This window comes from Anabrus simplex, chromosome 2 (genome assembly GCF_040414725.1).
Source record: "Anabrus simplex isolate iqAnaSimp1 chromosome 2, ASM4041472v1, whole genome shotgun sequence".
Lineage (NCBI taxonomy): Eukaryota > Metazoa > Arthropoda > Insecta > Orthoptera > Tettigoniidae > Anabrus > Anabrus simplex.
In genome coordinates, this window is record NC_090266.1 from 1,045,515,465 (window position 1) to 1,045,538,565 (window position 23,101).

General features: G+C 39.0%; 1 protein-coding gene across 1 annotated transcript in view; it reads left to right on the plus strand.

Moving 5' to 3' along the window:
* LOC136863769 (microtubule-associated protein futsch) overlaps positions 1–23,101 on the plus strand; it is a 395,621-nt gene that overhangs the window by 337,488 nt on the left and 35,032 nt on the right. The window contains exons 16-20 of the mRNA XM_067140122.2: positions 2,222–2,299; positions 4,710–4,785; positions 9,890–16,108; positions 18,412–18,468; positions 20,565–20,624. Coding sequence (XP_066996223.2) covers positions 2,222–2,299; positions 4,710–4,785; positions 9,890–16,108; positions 18,412–18,468; positions 20,565–20,624 — 6,490 coding nt within the window. The remainder of the gene's footprint in view (positions 1–2,221; positions 2,300–4,709; positions 4,786–9,889; positions 16,109–18,411; positions 18,469–20,564; positions 20,625–23,101) is intronic.

Consider the following 23,101-nt stretch of genomic DNA (forward strand, 5'->3'; position numbering starts at 1 on the left):
TACTGTTATTACAACACGCGACATATCCTCTTTATCCCATTTCTGGCGGATACCCGCTCGTTCATTCCCATTTTGGATCATAATCTGGAAAAAAAAAGGAAAAATTATTTATTTTTTGCGAAATAGCTACACGCTATATTAATCGATTAACATGAAAACGTACAGATTGCCGTAGAAATAAAAAAGAATAAGGCTATCTCAGAGCCCGTCACGTAAATACAATGTAATTTGATGATGCCCATATTACCTACAATGTCACTGCCCATTTTTGCCTTAGTGCCACATTTCAGAAGTTGGCATTAATGGGAAAGAACTAACTCCCAAGCGCGTATCCTCTCGCTACAACATACCCTACACTAACCTTGCAAACTACCCCTAGTAATATTTCTTGAAAAATAAACTTATTTTGCGTGTAGTGCCTTAAGTAAATTAACTGAGTTATTATAACGCCTCGATTTTGGAAGAGTAGACTGGTCTACTTACCTCAAACCATGTTCTTTTCAGCTTCCGTTAGCACAGTAGAAGACATCCTTTAACATACTGAGCAGGCATGACACTTCACGATCACCAGCCTAGCAGAGCGCATGCTTCTACTCGCTACCATTGCGTGAGAAATGAAAAATTTCTTAAATCTGCCCATATTACCTTAGTGCCCATATTTGCCAAGTTTACCCTACAGTTCGTTCGATCGTACACTTTACAGAGAACATCAGAAACTAATAAAATAAACTTATATGAAGTTCTTCGTAAAGTGAGTGAGTTAAAAGAATGGTGTGAATAACATTCGCGCATGGATATTTGGAGATATACTTAATTTAATACAGTAGTGACGTTTCTCAGTTCATTAAAAAAAAAAAAGAAATATTCGTTCTATCAAGAATTCTTAGTTGTTAACTTCCGAACTTTCGATCGCGGGCTCAAATCTGGCAGAGGCAGTCAGATTTATGAAGGGTGGGAAAAATCCGTTTGACACTCCTTATATCGTATGATGGCTACATTTTAAAGATCGCCGGAGACATAGTTTGTGTTTACCCGACAGAATTAATTAATTAATTAATTGGAAACTCAATGATAGGTTGCCCATTTGAGTTCCAGTTTAGTAAAATGGTTGAAATTGACACGTAGGCAGCCTGAATGGCCTGCACACAGCTGATTTTATTTGCGTGCTACTTTTACGGTTTTGAGAGACATCGAGTTGCCAGATATTTCGTCCCAAGGAGCAATAAATCTACTGATTCGAGGCTGGCGTATCTGAACCAAAAACCAAACCCCTTGACAACAGCCGTGAAGGGCCTTGGCCTGCCAAGCGACCGCTGCTCAGCCTGAAGGTCTATGGCTTACGAGGTTTACGCGTGGTCAGCGCGCCGACTCCTCCCGGCTTCTTGGCTTTTTAGAGCGGACCCGCTTTCTCATCGTCGGATGGCTCTTTAATTGTTCTCACGTAGGCTGAGTGGACCTCAAAACAGCCCTCAGGTCTAGGTAAAAAGAAATCCCTGACCTGGCCAGGAATCGAACCCGGGACCTCCGGGTAAGAGGCAGGCGCGCTGTCCCTAGACCACGGGGCTAGCAATGGCGCGTTTGGGCACCTTCAAATGCCTCTCGACTGACTCATTATCTGACTGGCAATTTGGGCACAGAAAGCCAACGCACTACTGTCTGAGCTGTTCAGCCCGGCGCCTTACAGTTATTATTTATTATTATCATTAAGTATTTAAATTTTACGTAGTACGCATAAAAGTATTATTGAACCAATCATTTTTCTTAGGAAGTCTCAAATGTTAACACGCTCATTTTATTTATTCTCTCGAAAACAATTTCTCAAATCGGAAAATATTCCAATACTTTCTTAAGGAAATAGCATCTCCAGTAGCCGATCTCAATGGCGTGATGGTCTTTCTGATCCCTAGATAGGGGATTCAATTCCGGCTGAGGTCGGTAGCATTTGAGAGCGCTTAAACGTGACAGCCTCGCGCCGTTAGCTTTCAGCCTGTCAAAGAACGCTTGCGAGGTAAAATTACGACACTCCGGCGTCTCTTAAAATATTGCACTTGAAGGGCCGTTAAAAAGTAACGTCATAATTGCTTCTCCTACGACCTCCTAAATTTCCCAGCTCATTTCTCTTGTAGATATTCTGGTGCTCGGTGTACGTAATGGTCTCAGAGAAATGTTGTGTGAGATCATCACTATACTCTATCTTCTAAATACTTATTTTTTGTTTCAGGTCATCACTTCAAGCAGTAGTGGAAACTTTGAAGGCGACCTAGAAGATATCTGGGACGAAAAACTTCTCCGTGAACTGGTGAGAATAATAATTATTATCAGTGTACAGTACTTTGTTGTCACATCATGACATATTATTGTCTAATCACATGTGCAGGGTTCGAACTATTGTGAACTTGAAAGTATTACAGCTCTTGTGAAATGATTACTCCATCTCTTAAAACAACTATTCTTGGCTTTGCTGACATTCATGATAATTACAGTGCTTGCTTGCTTATAAATTCTTGCAAGTGATTTTGGTCATCTTGATGTCTAAAATCTCTGTGTGAGTGTGTAAAAAAAGTCTGCTTGTTAATCAGTGCTATTGAGGGATTTATTGTAGTGTGTGTACCATAGTTGGCCCCACGGTCTAGTGGGTTGAGAACCTGCCTGTAGTCGGGAGGACCCTGGGTTCGATTTCCGACCTGACCTGGACAGATCAGGGATTTTTTTTACCTGGATACAAGAGCTAGATCGACGTCCGCTCAGCATACGGGAGAACAAAAGAGAAGCTATCTGTTGGTGAGATAGTGGTCCCGGTTTAGGAAGCCAAGAATAACTGCCAGGGGGATTCATTGCGTTGACCACGTATCACCTCGTAATCTGCAACCCTTGGCAGTTACTTGGCAGTTCGAGGCCTATCAGGCTGTAGCACCATGTATGATAACCAGGGGCATATTAGGGCCTACAATGCAGGCGGGCCCGGCCCTTCAAGGGGCCCAGCAGACTCCTCGCAGAAACATAAAAATAATATATGTCTAGGCTAATATCACTCTGCACAAAAATGGTCAGAAGGTCAGATCACGAAGAAATAGTCTATGTTTACATTTTGTAGAGGAATTACCGCTCGGTTGCATATAGCAGGAATTATCGTAACTCTGTTGATTGTAACATAGCACAGTCGTCTCTTGCAACATCGCGACACGCTCCCCAGAAGAGATCTGCATCAAATTATTAAAAAATAATTACAGCAATGAAAATTTATACCAGAGTATCATATATTAGTTAGAAAATGATACTTTTTGATGTGTAGTGCACTTGAGTTCGTATTATGCACATTTGCTTATAACTTTTTATTCACACATTTATTTGACAACAACGTATAATTCCAACAATAACTTGGTGTATTAACAATCAGTCAACTCAGTTTCGAACCAGCTCTCTTTGCGTGAAGGTAATAACATGGTGTACTTAGTAATTATAGGCTTATCAGTTGTGCTGTTTGATATTTTTCAGACTTTATTTGAACAATTTTTTATTTCATTTTGCTCGTATATTTTTTCTGGGTTGTAATCGAATAAATGATTATAACTGTGATTTCAGTATTGGTTACAGAGTATGTAGTTCTATAGTTACTGAAAAATGAAACCAATTTTAAGTATGAATATCTAGTGGTGTACAGTTGCATTGGCAGTTCATTAGCTTCACCGTTAAACTACGGGGGGGGGGGGGGGGGGGCAGTCAAATAAAACCTATTAAAACATTATTTTAAAATAGTCTTGCAATAATGAATAATCTCTTTGTTCATATAATTAGACAATATATTGCATTAGTTCTACTTGCTGTAATTACGTTTATGTTTAGGTTTTACATTTCATATGAGGGATCCCAAATTTTTATTTTGGTAGTCGGGCCCCATTTCACATTCCTTACGCCTCTGATGGTAACTGTAATTACTTCAGTTGCATTTGGAAATGGATGGAGGCCCCAGGACTTCACATAACGCATCATCTCCAGCATTTGCATGGAATGAATGTGGTGAAACCTGAAAAGAAAGAACCTCAGATCTTTCAAGATTTGCTTTTCATTCCTATAGTGGAACAGGAGTCTATACATCGCTTTGCTATGGGGTGGTTAAGTACTTACTGTAGAATAGGAGGCAATATTTTCATGCTATAAGTTGCTTTAAAAAATGCAAATCATGCGACTCAGGGATAGACAAGGAAGAGGGAAGGAAGCGGCTGTGGCCTTATGTTAGGTACCATCCCAGCATTTTCCTGGAGGAGAAGTGGGAAACCACGGAAATCCAGTCCGAGGATAGCTGAGGAGGGAATTGAAACCCCTCCACTCAGTTGACCTCCTGAGGCTGAGTGGAGCCTGTTCCAGCCCTCGTACCACTTTTCAAATTTTCGTGGCAGAGCCGGCAATCGAACCTGGGTCTCCAGGGATGGCAGCTAATCACACTAACCACTACACCGCACCATACACAGTTAAAATTCCCGACCCGGCTGGGAATTGGAACTCAGGGTCCTGTGAACCGAAGGCCAGTATTCTGACCATTCAGCCATATAGTCGGTCAGTAATTCTATCATTAGGTGGAAATGAGTGTGATATAGGAAGACTAATATTTCCTTTCACTTTTGTTAAAATTATTCAAAAGTTATTTGATACCTAGATTATTTATTTGTTAGACTATTTTTATTTGCCATTGTATATTTGTGATTTTGCAGCTCGAAAGTTGTACCGACTACGAAGGGAGACGAAAAATAAGGGCCAGACTGCGGACTGTCATGGCAGAACAAACTGGTAAGTTCTTTGTCTTCAGTATTAATCCCTCAATATACTTAAGTAAAAGCATGGATTCTGTGTGCATATGCATTCTAATTCCAAACAAATAATGAATCTGTATATAAAGAATTGTACATATTTTAGGTATAGCTAGATGTTCAGTTCATTTCCTTTGATAAATGTGACAAGAATTTAATTAGAACATTATTAGTTCATACATCTGAGTGAAGGCAAGATAGTAAAAACTATTTTAATATAATTTTAGCAAATATCTTTAGCAAGATAATATTTTTGAGACATGGACTTAATTGTCTTAATTAAAAAACCGAGCTACTTCCACACGATATTACAATATGTATTATACGTTCTGTTTTAGATAGCCTTCGTCCTCTATATTATTACAGGATTATTGATTTATTTCAACTTTACATTTGCTAATCTTCAGTATATCTACTCTTTTAAATATCTTGGGTGTTTTGGAGTAAATACATATAGCTATAAGAGGGTTTAAAATTGAAATTTCTTGTTCTACAAACCTTTCTAACATCCTTTATTCACTGAAAGTGGAGGTCAGAAAGATATTCATTCCTGGAAGTTTTAAATCAAAATATCTCCATTAGCTCATAGAATGAGAGTACCTCTTTTCCACCACCACCACCACCACCACCACCACCACCACCACCACCACCACCACCACCACCACCACCACCACCTCTCGTGCTTCTCGTGGTAATGTGTAAATGGAGGGCGATTATTCTTTATCCCTCCAAAAACAAACATAAAAAATAAACTGGAGTCACATGCAGGCAATTTAAAGTCCTTAGCCTTCCATGATGACTGCTGTCTGACTAGACAGCTTGCAGGTATAGGAGTGCCACAGTGTCAGTGTTATGACACCCTCTGTTATATTGGTTGGTTTCCTCGACTGGGTCTGGCAGCCCCTCAGTTGAACTCAGGTGGTTGAATGAGCCCAGTTCCAGCCTATAGTCTAGGTCTGAAGTCCTTGGACTGCTCAGGAATCAAACCTGGAGCCTCCAGGTAAGGAGCAGACATACTATCCATACACCATAGGTTTGGTTTGATGGGAAAGTTTGTTTTGAAGTCTTTCTAATATTTAGCATTATCTAATTACTGCTCATTACAAGCTCAGTGTGGTCATAAGTCATAAGACATAAGCCTGAACCCCAGGGACGTAGCCAAGGTGGGGTTACTGGGGGTGCATGCATGCACCACATATGCACAAGCACCTTCATTATTTTCTATCATAATTTTGTAACTATAACTTCTCCCCCATTGGTCGATCATGGCTATGCTACTGCTGGAACCTAATAATATCCAAACATTTATTATGAAGCAACAGCAGCAGTGGCGACATCTGGATGCTAATTGTAATGACAAAGTGCTAAAATTGAAGTTGGTCTTTTAATAAGATACTTCCTCAGCATTTGCCCAAAAGTGAGTGTGAGCATCCCTGGAGAAAATCTACGCATAGCATAGCTACTGAATGTTCTTAGGTTTACCAGTTTCTTTTGCAGAATAATGATTAAACTGCTGACACCAGGTTCCACCCCTTTCCCTTCATCATCATCATCATCATCATCATCATCATCATCATCATCATCATCCAGAAGTGCAGGTCGCCCATGGGTTTCAAGTAGAAAGACATGCCCTAGGCAAGTCAGACATTTCTTCGGACACTCCCGGCACTGAAAGCTATACGATAAAAAATTAATTGAATAAATCATAAAATGTATAAATGGCTGTGATTGGGCCACTGTTCAACTATAGTGTTGAAGAGTCACATGCAAGAACTCTGTTCAATATTACATAAGATTTATGCAAATACAATTTGAGGTCTATCAGAAGAAGACATTATCTGGGAGTTCTCTACAAGATGGTTGTGAGAGATACTTTATGAACTCAAAATATTTTCTGCAGTGACTTAAAAAAAAAAAAGGAAATAGATGTTTTAAAGTTTTCCGGAAGGCTATAGTTAATAGCAATATAATACCAATATAAATGGTCCATTATTGGACATTATAAATTTTCCAGCTAACTCATTCCTGGTTGCCAGCGCTTCGCCCCCGTGTGCTAGGTTGGGCTTGTCAGTTGGCACCCAGCACACCTACCAAGACGTATGGCCAGTGCATACCGTGGAGGCCACTGCGTAGGCTACTTGAAGCCACTGGCAGTGCCAATGCACTATGAGAGACTTTGTCTCACTACCAAAAATTGATGCCTGCTTGGCCATCAGATGATATAGACGTTGATACCCACAGGGAACCTATATCATCTATATCAAGGCTATAGTTGTTGTTCTGGTCGCGAAAACCAAGCAATATGACTGAGAATGTATGGCACTCCAAACTCTGCAGGTCATCTCGCTGAGCAGCAACCTTTGTAATCAAACCAGGGCCCTTAGCAATCTCTTGTACCACAGGTTTTTATTTACAGTACTTTTCAAATAAAATTTCTCTCTTTAATTTATTGTACAATTTAACATAAATCATTGTGCTAGAAATTTCAAACCTTAGGCCACTTGGAAAACTAACTAGGATTATAACTAAAGTTTGAAGTAAATACTGGGTGGTCCACTAGCCCCTTGCAATCTAGTTTTATGCATCCCTTCGCGTTTACTACAATTCTGAAAAACATTGGTCCCTCTCTCTAAACTGGGGTAATATAACGAGATGTGCGTTTATGGGCTAGAAGATGGCAGGAATCATGAGCGCTACTATTAATTCATTATGGGTACCTCAAATGAACCCATAAAATGAGTACAGATACGCTAAACATGTACTTTAAAACAGGAGGTGGATGCACAGACCGGGAGCACACTACTGTATAGACTGGGAAGTGGGTGCCTTAGGTCAAGTGTCACAGTAGCTCACATGGCAAGCGGGCAAGGAGAAATATGATAGTGGACAGTGCTCAAGGTAGGAGGTTTGAATCCAACATAAGAATTTCTTTTAACAGCCAGTTGCCTGGGATGTGGTAAAGTTGTATACTTAATACCAGTATTTTTCACAGACTGATTTGTTTATTTGGCCCTGAAAAGGGTCGTTGATATGGAGCTGGATTGATAGAGGCTAGGAAACATGTGACAGGATTTCAGTTATCCACATTGTTCAATGCAGCACCTGCTCGAACTGACGACCTCTGTGGTCAATACACAGCTGCGCGCGATGATGTAAGGACCGTCTGGCCCGTTGCAACATCTCTGGCGAAACGGATCTGCATATCTTGGTGATGAGCTGTGTAAGGTGACAAGGACTGGCTTGCTCCTGTGCATACACCAGTTGTTTTACATGGCCCAAAGAAAAAAATCCAGGGGCATAAGATCAGGCAATTTGGCAGGTCAGGGGACAGGTCCTCCCCTTTCCATCTACTTATCAGGATACGTTAAATGAAGATTGTTCTTGATGATGACCACCGCCCCATGCGGTGGACCTCCGTCATGTTGAAACCACATCCTGCTGTGGTCAAGGAGTGGCACATGTCCCAGAAACGGTGGTAATTCACCTTGGAGAAACTGCAGATAGCGTTGGCTGGTCAGATGGCCCTCTAAGAAATGGGGACCAATGAGGTTATCACCCATGATTCCACACCATACATTTACGCCCCACTGTACCTGAAAAGCTGTCTGTCGGATCCAATGGGGATTATGTACACTCCAGTAATGCATATTATGGCGATTAATGGTTCCGTTGTTGTGGAATCATGCTTCGTCCGTAAATAAGAGAGTCGCTAGAAGAGCAGGATCAGTGTCCACATGCTGTAGGATCCATTGAAAGAACACTACCCGGGCATCAAAATCATGACTATGGAGCTCCTGGTGTAAGTGGAGATGATAAGGGTGAAAACGGTGGGTGTGCAATGTCCGCATAACAGACTCTCAGCTGATGTTCATCTCGTGTGCAATGGCCCACGTGCTAGTATGAGGGTTACACCGGTAGCATCAAACACAACCTCTTCGTTGTCACCAGATGTCATGGGATGATCTCGAACAGGCCGTGCCCTTCCCAGGGATGCAGTATCTCGCAGGCGTCTTTCTAAACTCCGACACTCCAAAATGTCATGCCCGTCGGTTGTCGTCTACAAGATAGCGTTCTTGGTACAGTCATTGCGCCTGGTATGCATTCTGTCTAGCTTCTCAATAGATAAGTAACATATCCACATACTCGTTGCTGGAATACATCTCGAGGCAGTGAATAAACTTTGTGTTGTGAATTGCTTCGAAGGAGGGGAGTTCGCGCAGCTACATACTTACCTGTGATCGCATGTTGTTATCGTTCCAATGGGGCATACTTTGTCCTACCTATGGTCTACGATTCTTGGAACATGTACAACATAGCTAACTGGCCACAGACCATCATCTCTTCATTGTCGTCCAACCCAGCACCATACCCAATGCAACAATACATACGATCTTTTACAGAGTCAAATAAACTAATCAGTCCTTAGAAGGTACCAAGTATGCAACCTTACCAGATCCCAGGCAACTGGCTGTTAAAAAAAAAATCTTACGTGGGATTTGAACCCCCTACCTCGAGCACTGTCCACTATCAGATCTCCCCACCCACTTGCCATGTGAGCTACTGCGACACTCGACTTACAGCACCCTCTTCCCAGCCTATACAGTACTGTGCTCCCAGTTTGTACATCCACCTCCTGTTTTAAGGTACGTGTTCTGCGTATCAGTACTCGTTTTATGGGTTCATTCGAGGTACCCATAATGAATTAATAGTGGCACTCATGATTCTTGCCGTCTTCTAGTCCGTAAACACACATCTCGTTATATTACCCTGGTTTAGGGAGAGGGACCGATGTCTTTCAGAATTGTAGAAAATGAGAAGGGATGCACAAAACTTGATCGCAAGAGGCTGGTGGACCACCCAGTGTATGATCATGCCTTTAAATAGAGTAATATATTCTTCATGCTGTAGTCATTGTGCCATATACTGTAGATTTTATATTTTGAATATTTCTTATTTTCTTTCAGGTTGTTATCTTATGCATTACTTTTTAGGTTCATGGTTGGGGCAAAATAACCTGTGAAAATTATACATTCTGTGTTATTAATGATATGAATAATTAATGGTTTTATTGTAACAATTTACAGCATGTGCAAGTGTAGTTGCAGCAGCATTGGCAGATGAAGAAGCTAACAAAGCAGCTGGAACAAGCATGGTAGTGTCAGAAGAAAGTCATTGTGATGATGAGAATGGAACTACTGTACATCGTACTGTTCAGCAGGGTGAGTCACTGCTACTTCCACTTCTGGTCGAACAGCTACGATCCTCTCTGTTGACCGACAAAGTGCAGCAGAAGATGTCTGTTAAATGTTCAAATTCAAATCAGAGTTCTGAAGATGTACCTAGTCGTGTTTCAGGGGTTGAGGATTCAGGCACTGAGTCTGGTGAGGACCTTAAACTGTTAGCAGTAGGTCTTAGGGATTCTATTGAACTGCAAAGACATCAAATGTCTTCTGTTAAATCGCTTCCTTCTTCTTCTTCTATTACATCAGAAACAAAACAATCCTCAGAACCCATTGGCAGTAACCTTTTGACAGAGGTTCAGATTGCATTGTCACGTCTTCAGGCATCTTTGCAACTTGGTGGAGGCCTAGGGGAAGTATCCCTTGATAGTGAGAGACGAGATGCATTATTGCAACTTGTATCACGACTTCAAGCTTCTTTAAATTTGCCATCACCATCTTGGGAGACTGATAAAACTGTAGAGAGCTCAGAAGCTAGAATATCTTCTGATGTAGTTGAACTTCCTCCTCCTCGTTCTCATCGATTTCTAAACAAGAGGCACACAAGACAGAATCGTCATACAGTAGGAGTAAGTCGAAAGGAGTTAGCTGATGCTAGGAGATGGTTGGAAGAAGAATCATTGAATAATAGTTTAACTTCAGATAAAGTTTCCAGTGATAAGAATAGTGCCCATGTTTCAGATGCCTCAGCTAGGCTTTCAGAATGTTCAGCTTCACCTGTTATGTCCTATTCACTATTAAAGCAGAGTTCAGCTGGAGATTTGTGCATTGATGAATCTTCTCAGAATTCTATGTCACCCGCAATGCGGGCTTTCCGACCTGTTCATTTTATGCCTCACAAACCTCAATCAACCTCCCAGGCTGGAAATCCTATTGTAAAACCATTCACCTCCCCATCTGAACAACAGAAAGGAGACATAGTACCTAAAACTCAAGCCCCTGTTCCTTTAGTACCATGTAGTAAATCTCTTGCAAAGGATGATTTTGATATTTCTATTAACAAGAACAGCAGAAAAGTTCACAAGCCTTTATGCCAGTCGTTATCTGCAGACTCAGGATCCAAGAACATAAACAAAGACTTTACTGATGAAAAATCTCAGAGTAGGCCTCTTGAATTGAATAATAAAGTATTACCTCCATTTAAGAAAGACTTACCTAAGCAAAGTGAACGTTCGGAGAAACTACATGAAAGATCCTTATACCATCCACAAGCATATCAAGGCACTGGTGTCCAGCCAATGACAGCTGTCCATAAGGAATACAGACCAGGAAGACGGGGTGATAATATTGACAGACCTCGACCAAAATCTTTGTCGCAATCTTCTTCATCTTCTGATGGAAACACACCTTCTAAATCTTCTACTCCACAGCGATCTGATAGTGGAAATTCAGTTATGGAACAGAATCAGCAACATTCTATATCTCATTCATCATCATATGATAGCAGTTTAAATTCTAAATATTCCTCCCCTCGTAAGTCTGACAGTGGTAATTTGATTCAAACAGCAAGTAGGAAAGGATCATGCTCTTCCTCTAGTGAAAGTAACATAAATTCTAAAGCATCAACCCCACAAAGGTCAGATAGTGGTAATTTAATGAATGATAGATTAAGAAGTAGAACTGGCTCACATTCTTCATCATCATATGACACGAACACTGATTCTAAGTCATCAGTTCCTCAAAGTTATGAAAGTAAGTCTCCAAAAGAAATAAACAATGGAAAAAATCTCAATTCTTCTGAAGATTCTCTTGCAGCTAGCTCATCAGTTCCAGTTAATACAACACAACATAAGCCTGTGTCACATTCCTCATCATTTGAAAATGATAGCAAAATGTTACCGCATAGACCCGATACTGAAAAAATTCAACAACGAACCTTTTCACATTCATCATCTTTGGACAGTACAAGTAGTGATTATGATCCAAGCGTTCTCCTTTTTACGCCAGCTCAGACTATGCAGATTGCCATTCATAAGGCAGCCATTAATAAGCAGCTGTCAGTAGAAGAGGAAAAACGCCAAAATAATTCACGTCATGGGTCCATCAAGCAGACCTGTGAGAGTGGAAATGCAAGTAGTGAAGCAGAAGAAGAGGCAGATGATGAAGGAGATGATGAAGAAGATGTAATCAGTGAAGTAAGTTGTGAATCTGAAACAGAGGAGGAAGATGAAACGGGAGATGATGATACAACTGTTCAACAAATTAATACAGTTAATGATTCTAAAGGAAAGGAACAGAATAATATGCATCTAGGTAATGCAGTTCAGAGTATTTCAACGTGTAATAGTACAAATATCCATTATAATGGGGAAATAAGTTCCACTGGTAATCAGAAAAACCATCTTATACCCAGTAGTTATACTGTTCAAACTAATTCTAATAGTATTAATCCTACCAATCAAGGAGATAATTCACTAAGTACTTTGAACCAGAATGTCAGCAATGTGGACTATACCAGGAATGTATCTCAAAAGGAAAATGATGTTTTAATTGAAACTAGTGCACAGCCTACGAAAAGCAGTTGGAATAAAACCAACCAGGGTTCAACATGGACTACAGATGTGGCAAAATATGAATATTCATATGAACAGCTTCAACATGGAACTGATACAGGGAACAATGAACAAACCTCTATATGTCAGGATACGACAGATCATTTAGGTAGTTCAGATCATGGTACACCATCTAATGTCTCATCAGCCCAGAGACTTCTACAAATGGCTACTGAAGATGCAAAAGCTCCTAATAAATATCAAGGCCGTGGTGACAGGAAGCTTAAAATGAAGCGTGCAAACACAATTGATATACCAAAACCTTTAAACTTTTATGCCATTGAAGATGAATCTGATTATTCCTCTGGCGAGGAGTATGAAGTTGGTAATGACAAAAAGGTAGTGACCAATGATCAACATCGTGCTGCATATCTTGCTCTTCGTGGGCCAATACGTGTGAATGCTGGAGGCAAGGCATCAGAAGGAAAAGTGGCACCTCCAAATTTCCAGCCAAAGACTGAAAGTGATCGAAAATTCCTTGCTTTCTTACAGCAACACAATGACAGTAAGGCCAAGAGTGTTCCTGGTGTACCTGGAGAGGGATTTAAAGTTGCAAGTTACAATCCATCTGCTAGAGGAGGTCATCATTGGAGCAGCCGTTTTTCAAATATCAAAACTGCCTTTGAATCATCTGCAAATAAAGAAGAAAGCAAATTTGGGAAAAGTCAAAGATCACCTTCTGGACCAGCTGCTGCAAGGCTTTTCTGGCAATCTGCAGATGACTCTGTGACTGTGGTGAAGTCGAGTAAAAATTCAATAGCATCAGCAAATGGACCTAGGCTTAGTAGACAGGGAAGTGAGTTTTTGAAAAAATTATTTGAACAAAAAGAACAAGAACAGCAAGATCAGCAAGGTAAATTGCCTTGGACTGAGAGAAGTGCTCCACAGGAGGAGAATGTAGTTGTAGGATCACTAACTGTTGCTAATGCCAAAGGCTCCACAGGTACTGTTCTTTCTAAGAAACAGTTGTTCACACCTCCTCCAAGCCCCGTAAGTCAAGCGCCAATAAAATTTAATAAATTTTCACATGCTCCTATGTCTGCATTTCGACCAATTGAAAAGAAAACAACTCAGAAACAATGTGATATCAATTCGTCAACCAACCAACCTTGGGCATCACCATCTGTCAGTGGAAATGTTAAGCAGTTGGCAACTCAGAAGTTCTGCCCTTCTCAAACCAGTAATAACCCTAATCCTGTTGCTGATGTAGTAAAGCCCAATAAACAACAGCGTTTAGGTTTTACACCTTATGGCCAGCAAGCAAAGCAAGAAGCTTTGTCTCCTGTCAGCCCTACATTGCCTTGGATTAAAGATAGTTCTGAGAATCGTATTCTAAACTCAACTGTCGCAAAGTTTGAAAATTTGTCTCGTGAAACATCTCCGCAGCCAATTCCACCTCCAATACCTAGAAGTCGAAGTATGGAAAAGATAACCCTTCCACCAAATTTGAGTGTATTCAAGCAACCCTCTCCTGCACCTCCTCCCAGGTTTCTTCCTCCTCCAAACGCTGCAGGTATGGTTCAAGGACGTTTACAAGAAAACAATATATTTCCACATTCAAATGTTAGTAATTCAAAAGATCCACCTTCCATTCCAGTGACACCGTCCCTTATTTCACCAAATCTTGTGCAAACTTATGATAGTAAACAAAGTTACACTAAGCAAGATTATAAGAAACAGCAGGAAATATATAACAGTCACCAGCAAAAACTACTTAATAAGGAAAAATACAGTAACCAGTCCATTGCTGCTAATGTGTCAAGAGCACAGGTTAATCAGGATGATTTTAACTGTTCAAGTGGAATGCCAAATGCTGGTATCTCATACCTGGAAAATGATAATGATGGGTACAGCAGTCAGCAGTTAAGTAATTCTCAGTCTCTCTACGGTATGAATGGAAATATACCAGCACATAGTCCCAAAACATATAGTGCTGGAGTTTCAGCTAGTACTTCAGTTTATTATAACAACATTCGCAATACTGAATCAGTTTCTACCCAAGCTGTCAAAAAACATCCTGATCCACCTCCTCAGTTATCATTGCCACCAATATCTGTTCAACAGGGATTAGATTCTCCTGATCTCTCTCTGCCATCACCAGAAGCTTTTACAGCTGTCTCTCATGTTATGGCTGGTCCTGTTTCTCATCAGGCCGTTACAGTTAGTCAAAAGACAAGGCATCGTTATGATGATGATACAGAAGATAGGAGCTCAGCTGCAAGAAATCTGAGCTCTGTCCTCAATAAATTCTCTCTGAATAAAGAGTTAACTCATGAAAAGAAATATAACACTAATTCAGCTGCAGTAGAAAATAAATCTCCTTCACATTTGTCTACAGATAAAGACTCTGTATTAAATTATCGAACACAAAGTGCTCCTTCAGGCGGGATGATTCGAAACGACAGTGAACCAAATATGAATCCTAGTAATAATTATGATCGTAGATCTCATAGTCCTAATGTGCAAAATGTGATGGATGATCAAAGAGACACCTCTAATACAATCACAGGGGAAAGAACTAGTCCTGGGAAAGGAACAAGTGATTCTAGTAGAAGAAACTTATCAAACCATATTCGGGCTGGTTCAGCAGAATCTTTAATTACTACAACAAGCACTGAAGAGTTTCAGGAAAGTGGTGAATCAGTGTTGACAACACGTTTACAAATACCTGTTTATAACAATGTTAGTGGGAACAAAGACTTATCTAGGCTATTACCAAATTCATCCCGTTCCAGTTCCTTGCATGATGTTGCAAATATCGATGGCAGTAGAGGTGTCCATGAAAATCAGTCACCCCCTACCCCACCTCCATCAATTTCTCCTTCCCTTGTTCTTAGAAAATCAGAGTCATGGCATCAGTTAGCATCGGGACAGCATGCAAAATCTCGGCGTCCACAGAGCCTTGCTCTACCTGATCTACCTATAAGCAATGCTGGCAATGCCCGACGCACTCCAGCTGCTCTTCCAAAAACGAAGTCTAGTCATTCCTTAGCATTCCCTAAGCAATTTGAGGCTGTGATTGCACCTGATACAGTGGAAAATAAACAACGTAAAGTGGAGGCATATTTTAATACAGTTAAATCAAAGACTACAAATGAAACAAGAACTCAACTTACATCTAAAAGTGCAGTAGGACAAGAGCATTCGTCTCATAATTCCACTCAAAGAAAACGTTCTAGTGAGGTAATAACAAATAAACCAACACCTCGCATTCCAGATGTTCCTCTCTTAGATGATAGTTTAGAAAATGTGGATGATGTTTTTGAAGACCTGTTTAATTCATCAATATCTGGGAAGGATGGTAAACTAAAGAAATCCAGCACTCCAAAGACAAAACACACACATGAATCGAAGGTAAAGCATAGTAGAAATGAAGATATGCACTCAACGCAACATCAGCTCAGTCGAAGTGGATCATCATCTCAGTTCTTCCACAAGCAAATGGCATGGGAAGAGTCAACAGGTGTGAAAACTACTTTAGCATGCCATCTGGCAACTCGTGACAATGCCAGTAAGTAATTTACAAGATCTTTGTATTCTATCATGGCATGGAAATGAAGAATTTAACTCTTCAACTAAAGAAAATTTTACTCATTAATTTGGGTAGCTGCAAATAATTGCACTGTAGCAACTCACAATAGACATCATAATATATTGTTGTGAATTTTCTGTGTTCTTTCCTGCGCAGTTTTTATGGTAGGGTCGTATTGTGATGTCTAAGCTTTTTGTACCGAAGTGTGTGCCTTATGATGAATGCAATGAAGATAAATTTTATTAGACCACAATAATTTTTAGTTCGTGTTCAAGTGACTACATGTGTCCGACAGTCTTTTGTGCAAGTAATCAAAACCTTAATGCTCTAAAAATAATGTGCAGTGCTTGCTCGTATTGACTTGATAAGGCTATAATCAGATGTACTTCTGCATCATGAGCAACTAACTCTGCAACATCCAAAATCATTGAAGAGAGAGCTACTCTGAATGTGGGTCCTTGGATAAAACACCACTCTGCATAGCTGCAGCTATTGGTTCATCAGGAAATCACTGCTGTTGTGAGTTGGAATCATCATTAATATGTGGAAAGTGATTATTGGCAAACTCACTTGAATGTCCGCTGCTTACATTAGAGTTGTTCGTGCCATTTCCCTGACTGATCCCTGGATTGCATCTGTTGATTCTAACCTTTGCCATGCATCCCTAAACCTTGCATCGAGTGTTTTAGAATGATTTCTGCGATGTTCTTACAGTGCATTGTGTGAACCCTGAAGATTTTGTTTTGTACTTGAGACTCCTTAATTGTTTATATTAACTTGACCTTAGGTGTACAATTAATTTTGAAATCTGAGTACTGAAATAAATTTGTACATAATTGTGAAGAGTCATCCTGGTAGATTTGTAGATTTTACTTTATTAGATTTTGTGCTGTTTAGGTTTATTAGACACTCCACCTAATGTGTTGAGCTATTAGAATACTACTGTTGGAATGATGTAGTTGCTTCTTGTTCAGTTACAAATTTGGATCATTATTGTACTTATGCTTGGAATGTAGCATTGTGGAAGTGTGAAGAAACATATGCCTTGGATGTAACATGTAGTTTTTAGTATTCCTGTGTTCACAAAAGCTGATTTTCTTAATATGTCTTGAAACTATATGTTTGATAGGGGTGGCATGAAGGTAGTTCACTTACAGAATTGGGGACCTTTCACAATTTTCCACATATTCTTTCCTTATTCATAATTTTATGTAGCTTTCAATTATACTCCAGTTTCAACATTTAATTAGAAAATATTGCTTGAACTTTAAAAAATAATATATTATGAGTAAGCACACAGCTAAGCTCTTTTTATTTTGAAGTCTGGAAGAAATTATTATTAAAGTGTTTTAGATGCCAAATATATTCACAGTGCTTGCAGAAATAGGTTACTGTAAATGACTATTGTTGTATCTGGTGGCAAAAATCTGACAAACAGTTTGTCTTTACATTACAAAATATACAGTAACAAACAATAAATACCATTGTGTGATTAGGTAAACAGGTCACTAAAACAGTATGTTAGGCTATAGTATTTTTATGTTCCACTTTTAAAATTAATTAGCAGCAAAGACTGTGATCATCTTTAATACACAAACCCTACTTCAGAATTAATTCTGTTCCTATTGCTGCTTCTTTAATGTTGTAGTAACACAGGTAGTATCTGTTGACACTAGGATAGGCAGGGACTGGGAAAGTAGTGGCAGTGGCTTGAATTTATTTATCTGATGTGAAAATTAAAACCTACTGAAAAACTATCTACAGGGCTACCAACAGTGAAATTTGATCCTACCATCTCCTGAGTATGATCCACACCTTGTAGCTAACTCCAAAATTGGAAATAATGTAAGATATAGATAAGAGAACAAACATCTTTTTGCTGTTCTGCATTCCAAATTTCAGCAATGTTACTGAAGTAAGCCACATTCATAGAAGGAAAAAAAAAAAAAAAAGGGAAACATATTTGGGTCAAATGGAAAATTGTGAGGGGAAAGCCTTTTATTTCTTCATACTTGAAGTGTCACCCCTTCGTTTGTTTGTGTGTTTGTTTGAACATTATTTTCTATTACCAGTAAATTTTTATTCAGTATAAGAACATTCTCTATCAGATTATCTATTATTTATACAATTTAAAAATTTCTGATTAATAATGGTCTGAATTTTTTATTACAAAAGCATAGTTTTTTATGACTCTTCTATGTATTTTAATTTTTAAAAGATTTTTAATGTATGTATTAATATTTTACTTTATAAAATGTATAATCAACAATTGTTCTTTTCAGAGCACTCGGAGTCTACTACAACATCTGCCGATGGCAGCACCGTTACTCGAATGGAAGGTATGTTAACTAAGCATTTACTTATATTCCTTGTCTAGAATATCATTGTTACTGTTGACATGAGTGGCTCAGACAGCAGAGTGCTGGCTTCTTGAGCCTGGCTCAGTGCATTGCTGCCTGAAGGTGTTAAAAAACGCCTGCTCTTGTAGGTAAATTTATTGACACGTAAAAGAAATCCTATGAGACAAAATTTCAGCTCCTTCGGGTCTCCGAAACTCTTTTAACTAGTTAGTGGGACATAAAACCAACAACATTATTGTCAACTATTTTTCTTCATGAAGGAGTGATCCTCCCGGTCATGGAATTGTAGCTAACTCCAAAATTGGAAATAATGTAAGATATAGATAAGAGAAATGAAATTATTTCACAAAATTGCTTTCATGTACTTACTGGTTTTCCCCTAACTTTATTGCCTAAGAAAGACGGCCTGGCTGTCTAGGGCTAGTGTGCTTGCCTTTTACCCGGAGACCCCGAGTTCCATTCCCGGTAGGGCAGGTCAGGAATTTTACCTGAATCTGAGGGCTGGTTCGAGGTCCATTCAGCCTATGTGATTACAATTGAGTAGGTATCTGATGGTGAGATAGCAGCGCCAGTCTAGAAAGCCAAGAATAACGGCTGAGAGAATTCATTATGGCAGCCATATGATACCTTGTAATCTACATACCTTTGGGTTGAGCAGCAGCCGCTTGGTAGGCCATGGCCCTTCGGGGCTGTTGCGCCATGGGTTTTTTGTTTTTGTTGTTGCCTGAGAATGTTGAATGAGACCAGTCTAAATAAAGTGAGGATAATGTAAGCACCTTCAATTACATAATCAGTTGATATTTACTTTACTGAAGCTATCGCACAACCACTGATTTTTGGTGAGGAAATTTACACAGAGATTATGTTCCTATCTCTGCAACTTGATTATACAGAGATAAGTTGATTTATTGAATGTTGGCCATCTATTTGAAAACTTGAATCACTACAGCTGGGAGAACTTCCTTGAGAAATGACTAGGAAGATCTTGAGGCATCAAGTATAGTGGAGAAGGATAATGTAGATCTGTAGTGCAGAGGTCTCTGCTGGGAAGACTTATTATCTACTCTTGTGAAATTATGTGAAAGTGTTTCAGTGTGTGACTGGTAGATTTACAGGTTTTCAATTTTTTAAATTTAAATTTGTATTTATTTATAGAAATTTACACTTGTCAGACAGTGTCATGCTATATACAACAAAAACATATATTCTAATTTATATACAGACAAAACGCACACATTGTGATTTACAGTTCATTTATGGAATACAGGCACCTGTTAATTAAGTGAAGTTTTAATGACTATTGAAACTTTTAACATTCAGATTTTTTATATCCTTAGGCAGTTTGTTATAGAGTAACAAATCCTTCACATATGGGCTATGGTCCCTTTTAAGGGCAGTGAAAACTCATGCGTTAATCATTTATTTCTTGTGTTATAATTGTGGATCTCATTGTTACTTATAGTCAGTGTTTTATTATGTTTTATGAAAGAATGTTTGCATGTACTTTGATTCAGAATCCAAAAGATGAACTTAGGGCTTTCTTTGTATGAACCTTCATTGAGAAACTTATTTAAAAAAACAAATTTTGAGGGCCATTCCTAATCCCCAAAACCACTGGCTCAATGCATTTCTAATGGTCAGAGGATATGTAAGAGAAGTTCTTCAGAAAACATTACAAGACCCAGTGATTGATACAGTTCTAGGCAAATTATAAGACTAACTGGATCTGACCAGTGGTTGCTCTTCTATTGCTTGCAATATATTTTCAGAGATAGTAACTGAATGCAAATTTGGGAAACACCATTGTCAAATTATTTTTAAAAAATCCTTCTTCTTCTTATTCTTCTACCTTGCCTATTATTATTTCTTAAAACAAACCTTTAGCATGTTGTGGTATGATTTTCATATTATTTTAAAAATATAATCCTTTACTACTGATCATGTACTGAGTAACTCCATGAAGGAACAGCAAGATTGAAAGATTATAAATAAATTCCACTATTGGGATGATATTATGAAAGTTCTATAAGGACTGGACTGAATTTAGTATACTAATATTTCTTCCTTTTTTCCAGTGACTTCCAAAACTTCGAATTTTTCTGCGACAGCAGTGGGGAAGACTAGAGTATCGAAAGGTAGGATCTTTTAACCTCATTATATTATATGCCAGTGTTGCCCATTGCTTATTAAAATGAAGTGAAGGAGATATGCCTGAAATATTTACCATTGCAACAAAGCTAGTTTAAAATTTTTTTTTACGTAACTTAAGAAGCAAGTCATGTTTTAGGGCAGTGGTTTTCAAATATAAAAATTAAAAGTAATCTCCAGATTTCTCTCCTGTTCTGAAGAGAACATCAGTGTGAACTACAGTAGATAAGTTGGAAATACTAAGAAATACCTTATTTACTCATGTATTAGACCCCCTCCCCTGGCTTTTTGGCACAAAGAAAATGAAAAAAAAAATCTTGCATACAAGACCCCCCAACGTAATTCGCCAGAGAAGAACAATGATTCTGCTTCAAAGCAGGTACAAGCCTTACTGCAGCTCCATTGACATCACACAAATTTGTGAATAGTTTTGTCCGTACGACCCATGAAAACGCATCAAAGTCATGCGGTACATCTGTGTTTCGTAGTTAAGAAATATCGCCTCCGTAGCGTAGGCATACTGCAGCTCTGATGACGTCATACAAATAGGTGAATAGTTTCGTGTCCAATCTGCGCAATTAAAGTACGCATCAGTCATGCTATATGTCTGTTTTTTGTAGTTAAGAATGTCCGCCAGCATAATGGTTAGCTCAATTAACTGCCGTTCTCGGGGGCTTGAGTTCCATTCTCGGTACCATACTGCCGGATATTTAAGAATGGCAAGAAGGTTGATATGCGGTAAAAATGGTGCTGCACCACATCGGGATGAGGAAACAAGTTTACTTTAGTTAATTCACGGTTGTTGCTAGTAATATAGAAGGCGAGATCATTAACAAAGTGATTGTTTAATATCTCATAACTCAGGCCAATGTAGCATACGGTACATCATATTTGGAGAGAAGTAGGTTTAAAACACAATAAAAACAATTCAATCATAGCGATTGTTTTACTCGCTAACATACCTAAACAACAACAATAATAATAATAATAATAATAATAATAATAATAATAATAATAATAATAATAATAATAATAATAATAATAATAATAATAATCTTAGCTAAGTATTTTAAAGACCTTCTAAATCGTGAAAAACCAGCCAACCCCATCAAAACAAACAAACCAGTGAGTCAAAACCTGCCATCTTCCCCACCAAATCGCGATGAAATCAAACGCCACATAGAGAGACTGAAAAATAACAAGGCTCCTGGTGAAGACTCCATGATTGCAGAACCGTGGAAACATAGCCTGGAAGAGCAATTGACATCCTACACCGAACTGTTGTAGATATATGGGAAAAAGAACAACTATCAGAGGACTGGATCCATCCTTTACACAAGAAAGGAAATATAAGAGATGTGAACAATTACCGTGGAATTTCTCTTCTCTCAGTAGCCTACAAGATCTTGTCACTATCCATCCTTGAAAGACTAGAACAGCAAGTTGAACACATACTCGGGGAATACCAAGCAGGTTTTTGGAAAGGCCGAACAAGTGCATAACAAATACTTAACCTAAAAACCATAATAAGATACCCTATCCTGAGAGGTCGAACCTGTGTATCTACAGTACATTTGTAGACTTCAGGAAAGCGTACGACTCCATCAACCATGATGTGTTGCTTAACATCCTTGGCAGATATGGGAGTCGATGAGAAACTGCTGGTGATAATAAGGGCAATACTAATACCAAATCCAAAGTTAAAATTCCAAGGATGTCTCTCTGAACCCTTTGAGATCAAGACAGACGTTCGACAGGGAGATGGGCTGCTACCTTTTTTGTTCAGCTGCGTGCTTGAGAAGGTAATACAGGAGTGGCAAAAGACGTTAGAAGAAAGAAACCTTTACAAACCCTTAAGGATTGGGATAAAGAAAAACGGAGTGGAAATAGATTGCTTAGCGTTCGCTGTTGATATAGCCCTGACGACAGAAAATTTCGAAAGTGCAACAGAACAGATCAGTGTATTGAGGGAAGTAGCAGAACAAACAGGTTTACAAATTTCCTTTCAAAGTGATGTGGAATATCAAAGATGATACGGCACAACTAAAGACCAAATATGGAACGATAAACCGTCTTAGTAAATTTAAATACCTTGGGGAATGGATTCAGCAAAATGGACTTGACAGAGGCCATAGCATCAAGAATCAAGAAAATGGAAGTCACTTTCCAAACCACCTGCAACATAATAAAAAGTGCTTTTCCCTGAACACAAAAATTCATCACTACAACACTGTCATCAAACCAGTATCGCTGTATGCATCTGAATGCCTTATCCTGTCTGAGAAATGTTTACTTGTGGATTTAGAGAGGAAAGAAAGAAAGAAAGAAAGAAAGAAAGATCCTACATACCATACTTGGCCCAAACTACAAAAATGGCATCTACATTAGAAAATCCAGGCAAGAAGTATACTCTTAAGATAGAGAACGTCACGGACACAATGCGTAAAGGCAGAGTTCGCTTCTA